General features: G+C 55.7%; 1 protein-coding gene across 2 annotated transcripts; it reads left to right on the top strand.

Annotated features, from left to right (window-relative positions):
- Nucleotides 1-631: 631 nt before the first annotated feature.
- Nucleotides 632-10787, top strand: ZDHHC22 (zinc finger DHHC-type palmitoyltransferase 22). Of its 2 annotated transcripts, none has more exons than XM_061158342.1 (3): nt 632-815; nt 2654-3193; nt 8134-10787. In XM_061158342.1, the coding sequence occupies exons 2-3, from the start codon at nt 2668-2670 to the stop codon at nt 8397-8399; spliced, it is 792 nt and encodes a 263-aa protein (XP_061014325.1). In that variant the 5' UTR covers nt 632-815; nt 2654-2667; the 3' UTR covers nt 8400-10787. The 2 variants fall into 2 exon arrangements, with proteins under 2 accessions (XP_061014325.1, XP_061014326.1); XM_061158343.1 differs by lacking the exon at nt 632-815 and adding an exon at nt 1532-1607.
- Nucleotides 10788-12383: the final 1596 nt, after the last annotated feature.

A 12383-nucleotide genomic window follows, 5' to 3' on the forward strand; every position in this document is an offset into this window, starting at 1 on the left:
CAGTGCCTGGTTCCCAGTAAGGGCCCAACAAATAGAGTCAATAATTACAAACTAACACTCAAATAGCACTCACCCTGGGCAGGCACTGTTTAAGCGCTTTACATAGATTATTGACATATAAGCTCACTTCTCTCTTTTACAGATGGTGAAACTGGAATCTGAAGATCACCCAGCTGTGAATGATGGACATTCAGACCCCGGGCAGACAGGCTCCAGGGTCGGGACTCTCAAGCCATCAGCACAAGGACGCTGATCTTCAAAGGTGGTCGCCCCCGGGGAAAAGCTGAACTCCTAATACCCGCCTATTTCCTCAGTCTGAGAAGACCGGAGAGGATGGAAGGGTCTCAGCCACAGTGGGGAGGGAAGGAGCAGATGACGGTGAGAGCGTCCACATCAGGGCTGAATCCAGAGCTCACAGCTGGACTGGTGGCTGAAGTCAGGCGGGGAGCCCCAGCCCGCTCCAGAGGAGCGAGGTGGGGGAAGGTTGGAGGCGGGCGGGCGGCAAGTCCACGAAGCTGAGCGGGGTGGCCGGAGCGCCGCCCCCAGGAGGGAAGGGAGGGGTGGCGGGGCTCTGGGAAGGGCGGGGGGTGGGTGCCCAGCTGCCGTACCCGCCGCCTCCTGGCCCCCACTCGCCGGCGCCCAAGTGGGAGGACGGCAGCTGCCCGCTCCCTCCTCCCGACACCCCCGCTACCTGCCCGGTCCCCCAACGAAGCGTGAGGAGGCTGAGAGCCCGTGGGGCCGAGCCCGCAACTTTGCAGCCTCGGGGAGGGCGAGAGCCGGCGTCCGAGGCTCCTCTTGTCGGCGACCAGAGCTCGGTGAGTTCCTCTCCCCACTCGCTCTGCGGCGGCGCGGGGGGCGGCTTCCCGGGCGCCCGGGAGGCGGTGGCCGCCCAGCCCGCGGCCGCCCGCGCTGTCTGTCTCGCCGGGGCCCCGGCTGTGCCGCCCTTCTCGGCGGGCGAGGCCGGCGCCAGTGCTGAACGGACAGCTCCCTGCGCGCCGGGGCCGCCGGCGCGGTCCCCGCGGTCCCTTCTCCCGCTCGTGGCTAGGGCTGGGGCTGCGGCCGCTGGCCGTGCGCCCCTCGCTGCCCCCAGCCCGTCCTTCTTCCCGGCGCCGCGGCGCATCTGGAAGCTGCTCCCGCGGCCCCCCTGGCGACCGGCGTGGGGAAGGCACTTGCTTCTCTCCGGAGCCTGGGTTGCCGGCTCTCTGGGGGTGGGCAGCGCCGCCGCCGCCGCCGCCGCCGCAGTCCCCCCGGAGCGTCTGGCGGAGGGGGGCGGTGAGGGGTCCCCAGCGACCATCCCCAGAGGTCTCAGCCCTGCGCCGAGACCCCCGCCTCTGACAGAGGCCCGCGGTCCCTACGGCGGCCGCCAGTCTCCTGGGGGCTCCGGCACCTGCAAAGGGGACTCCAAGGTGATCGGTCACCCGATTGGCACGGGACAGCCTGGACCGAGGCCTCGTGGCATTCGCCCATCCCGGGTGCAACAGCCCTTCCCAGAACTTTTCTCGAGTCAGGCTCGCCTACTCCTGAGCCCCTGGAAAAGTTCTCGCGGGCACACAGAATCCTATTTTTCAGTGGCTTCCGAAGCTGGGCAGGAACCAGGACTGTGACGGGTGAGGGGGAATAAATGTGTTGGTGCCGGGCTGCAATCCGCGGCGGGGGTCAGTCCGCTGAAAGGCTGGCCAAGCAGCCACTCCTGTGCCCGGGGAGAGCTTGTTGGCATCGAAAGGGTTTCGGCGGCGCCATCGGGGTTGTTTGGGTTTCTCGCGCCAGGAGGGCGGCGGGTGTGGGGGGGCGGGGGCGGGGGCCGGGCAGGCGCAAAGTAGGCGGCGGTGGGAGGGGGCGCAGGGGGATTTTAATTTCGTCGCCTCTTTGCGAAGAAATAGCTAGGGCAGTCAGCAGTCGGAGAGATGGGCTGAGCAAAACCAGCTGATCCTGGTATTCCGGTGTGCCCCCCCATCCTAAATGTGTGTGTGAATGTATTGATTGTTGTCATTGATTTTTCTAAGAAGCCAGATGGCAGCGGCTGCTATGTGTACACTCAGACACACAGATACACAAGCGCACACACAGATTACACACAGAATCATACACAAGGAACACCCCCCCCATCCCATGCAAACATCAGGGGACCCACAGGCACACACACCCCCAAACCTCTTTAGGTTATGGGTAAGGCTGCAGAGAACTGCCCGAGATGGGGGTGGGGCAGAGAAAGGGGAGGTGAAACAAGGCTGCCAGTAGGTCATTTCCATCTGCCCTCACCCCACATCTTCTGCTTTGTCTTCCTAGGGGTTGGAGGGAGAAATCCCAAACCCGGGCACGTTTCCACTGCTGTGGAGGAACAGAGTCCTAGCTCCCCTCCCGGCCCCACCTCCTACAGACTGAGCACAAGCCCTTGACCTAGCCTTCCTTGTGCCGACCCCCCAGGGTGCTGAGGTTGCTCAAAAACAGGAGGCAGACACCAGGAGGGAGGGCTTGGCCCCCAGAGGCCATGGTGATCTCAGGGTGTCTTGCCTGCTTGGTCACGGTTAGGGAGAAGAGGAGGGGTGATCTGAGGGACGTGGATTTTCATGGAGCAGAACAGACAGAACTGGGGAGCACCCTAGGGCGCCCTCGGGACCCCGCGGTAAGTCTCCCTCTCACCCTGGACCCTTAGGAATGTGATCGAGGATGCTGGCCCTGAGGCTGCTCAACGTGGTGGCCCCCGCCTACTTCCTGTGCATCGCCCTGGTGACCCTGGTGCTGCAGCTCTTCCTCTTTCTGCCCCGAATGCGTGAGGACCCCACGGCCGCCCGCCTCTTCTCGCCCGCCCTGCTCCATGGGGCGCTCTTCCTGTTCCTCTCCACCAACGCCCTGGGCAACTACGTCCTGGTCATCCAGAACTCCCCGGACGACCTGGACGCCTGCCAGGGGGCCGAGGCCAGGAGGGCCCTGTGCCCCCCGCCCAGCACCCACTTCTGCCGCGTGTGTGCCAGAGTCACCCTGAGGCACGACCACCACTGTTTCTTCACCGGCAACTGCATCGGGAGCAGAAACATGCGAAACTTCGTCCTGTTCTGCCTCTACACCTCGCTGGCCTGCCTCTACTCCATGGTGGCTGGCGTGGCCTACATCTCCGCAGTCCTTTCCATCTCCTTTGCCCACCCCCTGGCCTTCCTCACGCTCCTTCCCACCTCCATCAGCCAGTTCTTCTCTGGTGAGTGGGCCTTGGCAGGCAGGTTGGGCCCTACATGGAGACCTTCCACCTCAACCCTACGTTTGCCCGGTTTAGCAAATAACATACAGGATGCCCAGGTACACTGTAATTTCAGATAAAACAATGCTTAACTTTTCAGTACAAGTATTTCCTGAATACTGCAGGGGACATATTCATACTAGGTTTTTTTGGTTTGTTTTGCTTTGTTTTGTTTTGTTATCTATTTGAAATTCAAACTAACTGGGCATGTATGTTACCTGGCAACCTCCCTCTCCACCCTCATCCTCATTCATTCTCTCCTCATTGGGTGCCACTATTCATGTGCTCATAGAATTGTGGCCAGCCAGGCAATATACCTGCTCTGTAGCAGGCAGAGCTGAGTGCTGGCTGTCCCTCCATGCAGCCTGTGAGGAAGCCCCATGCTATGACCTTCCTCTGCCTGGACCCCAGTCCGGCTCATACATTCCTCCAAGGACTTTGCCCTCTAAGGATCTTGCCAACTCACCACAGGAAGGTTGACCAAGGTGCTGGGCCAGTCCCGCCCTTCTACACATTATATTTGACCCCACCAGTTTGTTCTCCAGTCTACAGATGGCCTAGAGCAAAGAGCACCCTGGTTGGAGTTGTAGCCATATTTAATGACTCCATCTTCACACCAGTCATGGGACTGGCGGGGGATCTGACCCTCCAGGAGGCTCTTACACTTGCAGGAGCCAGGTGTGTGTGGGCCCTCACACTGGGGTCAGCAAGGCACCCTGGTGAGGGCTGTACTTTGTAAAGTGTACCCCAAGGAGACTGGGGTATCAAGGCCCTAAGGGACCCGGTCCCTGGTGGCAGTTCTTACCACCTTACCTGGCCTTGAAATCTGCCCTGACATCATTTCCTTCACTTCGCCCACCTTGGCCCTGACAGTCTTGGCTCTTACGACCAGCAGCATACATATATGGACAGGTAGCCATGTGTGTATGACGTTGTTATTTCCATTTCTCATGAAGAAACAGGCTCAGATGGGATTAAACGGCTGCCCAGTATCTTTTTATTTCTGAACGACAGCCTCTGGCCTGCCTCCCAGGTCTTTATAGACAACACACAACAGCTCAGGACAAATAGTTTGTGTCCTCCCCCACTGACCTTTCAGGGACAAAGAGAGACAGAACACAGCTACTTCCACTGAGAACCCCAAAGTGCTGCGGTATGTCTGGGCTGGATGCTCATATGAAATTCTGTTCTCTACTCTGGGGAAGCGTCATTTTGGTCTTTCACTGGGGCTGTGGCCCAGTCCTTTGCAGAGAGCTTGGGGCCATTTGGCAGTGGGAACACGGAGGCCCAGGAAGAACCCAGCAATGAGGGCTGTCTTGAGGGCTGGTGGTTGAGCTGGGCCCAGAACTCAGAGCTCTCGGGGCCTTCTGGACCCGGGCGGGCGCCAGCATGGGAGGCTGCCAGGGACTGAAATAACCAGACTGGGGGAGGGCAGGTGGGCGGGTTAGGGGGTGGAGTGTGAGCACCAGCAGGTGGAGGAAGGAGGAGAGCCAGAGAGCCTGATAACACTTCCTTTTCCAAGTAGTTTTATTCACATAAAAATGGATGGTTCCTCAGGGAGGATCTTGAAATGGTTTGAGATAAGCCTGGGCTTGAGGCCTGTCCATATGTGCTAGGTTCGGGAGACAGGAAAGTAAGGAAGAGGGACCTCTTGCTTTAATCTGATGGGGGAAACAGAGCCAGTCTGTCCCTTTCTTGGGGCCCAGATCCAGGTTCCAGCAGAAGAAGCCTCACTATCATTTACCTCCTCGCCAGACCCCCTAGTAATGGAGGCCTCGATTTCTAATCTCCAACTGTCTCATCTCACCTTCCTCCTTTGCCAGGCTTTTATCTTTCTCCTTGGAGAAGGGAATGGCAACCCACTCCAGTACGCTTGCCTGGAGAATCCCTTGGACAGAGGAGCCTGGCAGGCTACAGTCCATGGGCTCGGAAAGAAATCAGACACAACTGAGTGTCTAACACACACACACACACACACCTTTCCCCTTGCCAGCCTTTCTCTCCCCTGCCCTGACACACACCTCCCCTCTTCAGCTTCTCCCTTCCTGTCCCTTCTCTCGCTCTTCTTAACCCAAATGGTTGAGGCTTCCCCAGCCCACTTCTCATCTGCTCAGGAGGCCAGGAGGACAGGAGGGTGTAAAAAGGAACGAATTGACTAGGCTGAACTGTACACAACTCTGGGGCTACCCCTAAAGCGGATCTGTCACCAGAGCATGGGATGGCTGCGAATGTGGGCCCTGGGAGCTCAAAGTGGGGCAGGTCTTCAGATGGCTACTGCCACACACCCTCAGCTGGTGCTAGAGAAGGACTGGCCAGTGAGATTTTTAGAACTTGTTTCTTTTGGCTTTATGGGACCACTTCAGGTTGTGTCACCTCTCTGAGCCTCATTCTTCTCATCTGAGACATGGAGGTGATGTTATCTGACCTGTGTTCGTGGCATTTGGAAAACTATGCCAGTGTGGTAGGTGCCAAAAAAATCCAGTGGACAAGTGAAAAGTTTAATGTTTGTTGGGCAGACTGTATGTGCTACTCACCATGCAGATCTCATTTCAGCTAATCCTCAGGACAAATCTGTGAGATAAGTATTATTATATAATTTTTAAAGACTCAGCTACCAAAGGCTTAACAAGGATAAGTTGCTTTGAAACACACAGTTAGTACCAAACCCCAAATTTGGACTCAGGGCTGCTAGCATCCAGAGCCCATATTCTTCCCACCATACTGCTTTCCTGGGGCTGCCCCTCTGAAGTTGCTTCTTGATGATTGAGCCACTTTGGGAGGGAGGGAGCTTCTTATCCCTGGATGGATGTTAAAGATCTGGGTGATGATCCGTCAAAGGCACTTCGTGGGAAACTGGGCTGGAAAGACTGGATGGTGTGACTGTTTCAACCCATTAGGAAAATTCTTTGATTTTCTGAAAGAAGCAGAACTATTATTAAATAGTTCAGAGGAGCTGAGGCAGCCAGGCTAGGCATCTTCAAACACTTTGAGAGAAAACAGGTCCCCAGAATAGCCTTTTATAGCTGCTGCAAGGGGCCAGGGAAAGGCCACAAGGTCTTTTCTGTATGCCTTGATTTTGTGCCAGAAAAAAGGCCTGTGGAAAACAGCTTCCGTCAGTCCAGGCTTGTCCCTGAGGCTGAGTTGCAAGGCAGACTTGTGCTTGACAGCTCTGATGTTCGCACATCCCAGCTTGTGGGCCCTCTTTGCCTGTCAGCATTCCTGCACCCCAGAGAGCACCATGGTCCCAGGGTCCTTCATCCTACATGTGGTTGCCTGAGCTAACCTTACAAGGAAGAAGTGGGTCAGAGGCATGATACAGCCCAAGGTGATCCCTGTCCCACTGCTGCCCCTGCCCCCAGGGCAAGCCAGCTGAACTGAGCTTTCCATCCCTCGGGCAGCAGGACTTATCTGTCCCCAAGTTTGCCAAGAGGAACTTGCTATCAAAGCTTCTAGGGCTGAGGGCAAGACATGGATGCTAATGAGCAAACCTGAGTCATATCCACGTCCTCCTGGTTGCTGAATCCAGCATTGCTCAGATTGGAAAGGTTTTAAAAGCCTAGCCTTCAGGAGTCTGGAAATGGAAGCTTGGGGAGAGGAAAAGAGGTCCTTGGGGGCCAGGGGAAGCTGGAGAAGGCAGGTGTATGGTTGAGATTTGCAGAGGAAGAATAGGTTGTAAGGTGGGGTCTCTGGCAGGTACTTGCACCTCATTGGAGGGAGTGGTGGTGAGCTTGCCCTGCAGGAGAGAGGGGCTGAGGAGGACTTTTGAGTTCTCTGCTAGGCCCACTGCCCTGGCGGCTGGGCAGGTCGAGGCTGCCAAAGTTGTAGATCAGCCAGATCTCCAAGCCCTGGAAAGGAGAAGGAGAAAGCTTGATGGTCTTAGGAGTTAAACTTGAGCCTCTTTTGGAGATAGTCTTATCTGTGAAGGATGCTCAGCAGGGAGGGCTGGGCTGAGTGTGAACCATAATGCTGGCCACTGGGCACACAGTGTCCCTGAATGATGCAACCCTCTGGAATTATTGCTATTCTACCCATTTTACATTATGAGCAAACTGTAACTCAGAGAGGTTAAGAAACTTGTGCAAGACCACAGAGCTGGGAGATTCAAACTTAGCAAGGACCGACCACTCCAGCTCGGAAGGAGAGTGGATGTTTAAGTCATTCAAGGGGAGTGCTGATTTAGAGGGGTCTAGGGGAAGTGCAGCTCAAGGCAGGGGGCTAGACTGATGACCTTGGGGGCCTCTTCCAGCCTTTGCAAGCTCTGACAGGACAGCTCTGGCTGAAAGTTCCAGTGGCCATACTGTCCTCTTTTTAACATTGATGATTGAATTATCCTCTCCACTGTCCTGAAGCTCGTGACTTCTTGATGACGAGGCCCTGTTCTCCATCATGCTGTCACTTTTCTGAGTCCTCCCAGCCAGTGGTCACAGCTCCGAAGGCAGCAGGCTCTGCAGTCCAGACAGTTGCCCAGGCACCATCTCCCTCTCCAGGGTCCTCAGCTCACCCCTCTCTCCTCCTGAGAAAACCCCCGTCTCCCTGTTTCTAGCCCCCAACGAGAAGGCAGAGAGAGATGGGCAGCACTGACCCTGAGCAAAGGTTAGCATCTAGGCACTTCCCATAGGCGTTTCCTTTTCTTCTCCCCCACGTCCCCAGCGTTCCTCTCTGGCCTCAGAAGCCACCAGCACTAAGAAAAAGTTAGGACAACTAGTCCTCTCCCTCGCCACAACGCTGAGATTGCTACAAAATGTAGTTTCAGTCTCATTCATCTCCCTCTCCGGAGCGGAAAGCGCCTGCCTGGATCGCAGTCTCGTACGTGGCCTGAGTGTAAAGTGAGTCTGGTGTTTCCCCGCCCCCTGCAGGAGCTGTCCTCGGTTCTGAAATGTGTTTCCCCCCGCCCTCTGCAGGAGCTGTCCTCGGTTCTGAAATGTTCGTCATCCTCATGCTTTACCTCTGGTTTGCCATCGGCCTGGCCTGCGCTGGCTTCTGCTGCCATCAGTTGCTGTTGATTCTCCGGGGGCAGACCCGCCACCAGGTGCGGAAGGGGATGGCGGTGAGAGCCCGGCCTTGGCGCAAGAACTTACAGGAGGTCTTCGGGAAGAGGTGGCTCTTGGGCCTTCTGGTCCCCATGTTCAATGTTGGAAGCGAGAGCTGCAAGCAGCGGGACAAGTAGCGGGCGCTCCCTTCATTCCTCTGTGTGTGTGTGTCTGTCTTGACTCCTCGTGAACATGAGACCACAGCACCCTGTCTCCACCCATGACCCACTACAGCGTTGGACTGGTAAGGTCCTAGCATCCACCCCGGGTCTGTGACACCAAAGAACTGTGTTGGTTGGTGGATCATGACAAGGAGGAAAGAAGGCCACCTAGGCATTGCTAGGCTCCCCCATGAGCCAGCCTGGTGGTTGGTAATTGTTCAGAGGCCTCCGCTTTTGTTTCCTTCTCTTGGGTGCCTGCTTTCCCTGTCTGCCTGGTTTACACACCCTCTACCGAGTCTCCTGTCTTCACTGCTATTGCTAGCGCTTTTCCTCTCAACCCTAGATTAGGAGTGGGGAGTGGATTCTTACTGCTGGTATGATGCTCCCTAAGGGCCTGAAATCTGGCAAAAATGTTCAAGATGACCATGGGTGAGAGGCAGCCAAGTCAGCTCTGCCAACTGCTAGTGAGGTTGGGAAAGGAGGGTCATGTGTCCTCATCGCCTCTGTGGAACTGTGGACAGTGGAAGGGAAAAAGAACTCCATAGCGTGCTTCCCAGCCCCCAAGTTGCAAGGCCTTTTCTCTGGGAGACAGAAGCCAATGGCCTGGGATTTTCCAGCTGCTGTCCCCTGTCCGCCCCTCCCTAGCTGGCCCCCCAGCTCAGTCCAGGACCTGGCTTCTTTTCCCTGGCACTCTTCCAGCCTTTGCCATTGGTCTCCAACCTCCAGGTCTTCCATAGATGATGGGAAGACAAGGAGGAAGGGAGAAGGGAAAGGAGATACTGATAAACGAGAGAGAGGTGTGTGACTGTACAACCACATGGAAGAGGGCGTGTGTGCGCGTCTCTGTGTGTGGGGGTGGTGGTGAGGAATGTCGTTATGAAAATAGGGACAAAATAGGAGGAGGGAGGGTCACGCAGAGGTTGGGCACTGGAATATTTTAGGACTGAGAATGAGGGGGGGCAAATGGGCTTATTTCTGAAGGACATTCTAGCAGCTAAAGCTGCTCCATGTTTGAATGGTTGCCTGGAGAGATAGTGAGTGCCCCACAACTGGAGGTATTCCAGAAGGGACTGGGCAGTCATCTGATAGGTGTGCGGTGGAAGGAATTTCTGCACAGGGTCAGGGAAAGGAAGCTCCTCTCCACCCCATGACCCCAGTGTCCTCTTCCTGAGCACAAAAGGACCCCTTGCCAGGTCCAGAGGCAAGACCTGCTGCAGACATGCCTGGGAGTTATTTGCCTTCACAGAGGATGGGGCGGGTAGGGAGGGGTCTGAAAATCATGATGCAACCCTACCCAACCACCAGGGAGACAGTCTCTCAAGAGACAGGACTACTAGGTTTTAATGCTACTTGAAGGTGTCGGCATTTGAGAACAGGGAAATGGAGCCGTTTCAGGAGCAGATTGGAGCAGTGGTGGGGAAAGCAAAGCTGGAAGGTGATGCTTGACTCTGAGGAGGGAGATAGGGAGAGTGCAGGCTCAAGAATGGGGGGAGCAGAATATAAGGTTGCAAATAGGAGACCAACCTTGACTGACTCTGGATGAAGGCGCTGCTGTGTGTTCTGGGACCCAGATGACCAGACCCCTGGGTTATATGAGGGAGTGGAGACAACACAAATGACCCCCTCCTGACTGGGTCCCAAGGCCATTCTGCCATCCAGCCTGCTGAAGCCCACACTCCAGTGTCCAGCTGGTAGTCACAGCGACCTTAACCATGGCTGCACAACACCGCACAACACCTTGAGTTCTTGAGCAGAGCCTGGGAAGTTTCTGCCTTCATGCCTCTGAGAGAATTGATGTAATAATAGTGCCACCTGCTCATACTTCTCCCTCTTATATTCACGCATTCATTCATGCCTCCTACTGTATTTATTGAGCACCAACCATGTGCCAAGTCTCTACCAGGCACTGGTATACAACACTGAAATAGATGGTGAGATCCCTGCCCCCGGGAGCATCCAGTTGCTGTCCCCATGCACTGACTCCCACCCCCTGAAAAATGGTTACTCTGCCGTCTTGCCGGACAGCAGAACAGGTCATTTGGAAGGGAAGGATGTGGCAGAGAGGGTGTAAGGGGAGCCCAGGCTTCCAGGATGGAGGGGTTATTGAGGGGAGGGGAGCATGCTCACCCTCAGTTCTGACCACACTGAAGCAGTGGGAGTGAAAGAGGAGCAGGGAGACCCCAAAGTCCAGGCTTGGAAGCCAGCCCTGACACACTCCAACTCCTGGAGGCTCAGCCCTTGTGAAGGAGCAAAAGACAGATGATGCAGGGAGTCATATCCTGGCTGACTGGCCACAGGGAGGGGCAGTAGGGAGGTTGCCAAGTGTGGGGCTTGAGTAATATTTGTATACACGGCTAAGTATTGTCAGTGAAGAACATCAATAAAATATGTGGTTTTAAATTGGATTTGACATGGTTGCTTTGGCACTGTCATTGGTAGCAGGGCTGGCCAGGCTGGAATGCACAGACACAGTCATACTAACTGCTAAAATCCTGAAGGTAAGAATTAAAAATGCTTCTGTTCCAGTAGGTAAATAACCATTGTCCATAATTCACCCCTGCTGTCCCAGCTGCTCCTGCTCTTCCCCTGGGATCCCAGGCTCCCCTCGCAAGTCAGCAATGAAAAGGGCAATGCCTGGCAGCTGCGTGGGGCCCCCAGGACTCTGCTCCCACTCTTCAGCCAGTGTCCAATGTGAGGGGTCAAGGTTGTGCTGTGTGGTTGCTAAAAGCATGGGCATCACCCCTGGTTGGAGACAGGTCTGCATGCTAGGATCTGCAGACCCACAGGCACCAGGGATGGAACGGCTAACCCTGCCTCCTCCTCCCTCTCTGAGTCTCCCTCTCTCCCTCCTTCCCGTGTCAGAGGACAGCTGGGGAGCCCTGCCCTCTCGGCTGCTACAGCGTCAGGACACCTTGAGCTGCCCAGCCCTGGGAGCAGCGGGGAGGACACTGAGGTCTGGGGGAGGGCCTGGTCCCCGAGCAGGTGAGTGGACATAACCTCTGATGGTATCCAAAGACATGCAGGCCTGGACTGATGGGGGACACAACTGCAGAGTGCTTGCTACTTGGGATGTTGAAGAACCTTCAGCCTAGGTCAGTGTTGTATACGGTCTGCATCCCCTGAACACTCACCACCAGGCAACCAGCAAGGCAGCCCCTAGATATGCTGGGGCAGGTGGGGAGGGGGTGCATGGAGCAGTAGTTCATCCTCAGCACATTCTAGAGCAGGAGCCATCCATACTCGACCGGGCAGAGACATCTGCCTTGTTCACCATCTTACTCTGGATGCTAGCGGCAGCTAAGCACATAGTAAATGATCAATAAACACTGACCGAATATTTGCACCGGTCAGTGCTTATTCGCTCATTCCATACATCATCTTCCCCTGATGTGCCCAGCACTGAATCTGCACACAGTGGGACTGGAAGACAGATGAGACAGCTGTTCTCCACAGGTTCATATCCTGGGAGAGGTTCCCGGGGGTGCTCAGAGGAAAAAGAGAGAACACCCAGATGTAGGGGGCTTCCATGTGGACAAAGCCGGGGAGGGTAGATGAGGTCTCAGCAGGTGAAGGGACCCGGGGAGGGCTGCCCGGGTGGAGGGAACAGGCCTGGAGCCTTGGAGTGATCATGGAACGGTAAGCATAGGGGACATCACAGAGGGAGTTAATGCTAAGAGATGGGACCTGAGCAGAGGGGCCTTGAATGCCAAGTTAAGAAATCTAGAATGAATTTGACAGGTCATAGGGAATACTTTGGCCACCTGATGCAAAGAACTGACTCATTGGAAAAGACCCTGATGCTGGGAAAGATTGAAGGTGGGAGGAGAAGGGGATGACAGAGGATGAGATGGTTGGATGGCATCACCAACTCGATGGACATGAGTTTGAGTAACCCTGGGAGTTGGTGATGGACAAGGAGGCCTGGAGTGCTGCAGTCCATGGGGTCACAGAGTCAGACAT

Source organism: Dama dama, chromosome 12 (genome assembly GCF_033118175.1).
Source record: "Dama dama isolate Ldn47 chromosome 12, ASM3311817v1, whole genome shotgun sequence".
Taxonomy (NCBI): domain Eukaryota; kingdom Metazoa; phylum Chordata; class Mammalia; order Artiodactyla; family Cervidae; genus Dama; species Dama dama.

Excerpts from the sequence above, each read along its gene's own strand:
- ZDHHC22 (XM_061158342.1), top strand. The coding sequence starts at position 2,668 with ATGCTGGCCCTGAGGCTGCTCAACGTGGTGGCCCCCGCCTACTTCCTG. Across the intron at positions 3,194-8,133 it reads CATCAGCCAGTTCTTCTCTG|GAGCTGTCCTCGGTTCTGAA; the intron begins GTGAGTGGGCCT and ends CGCCCTCTGCAG.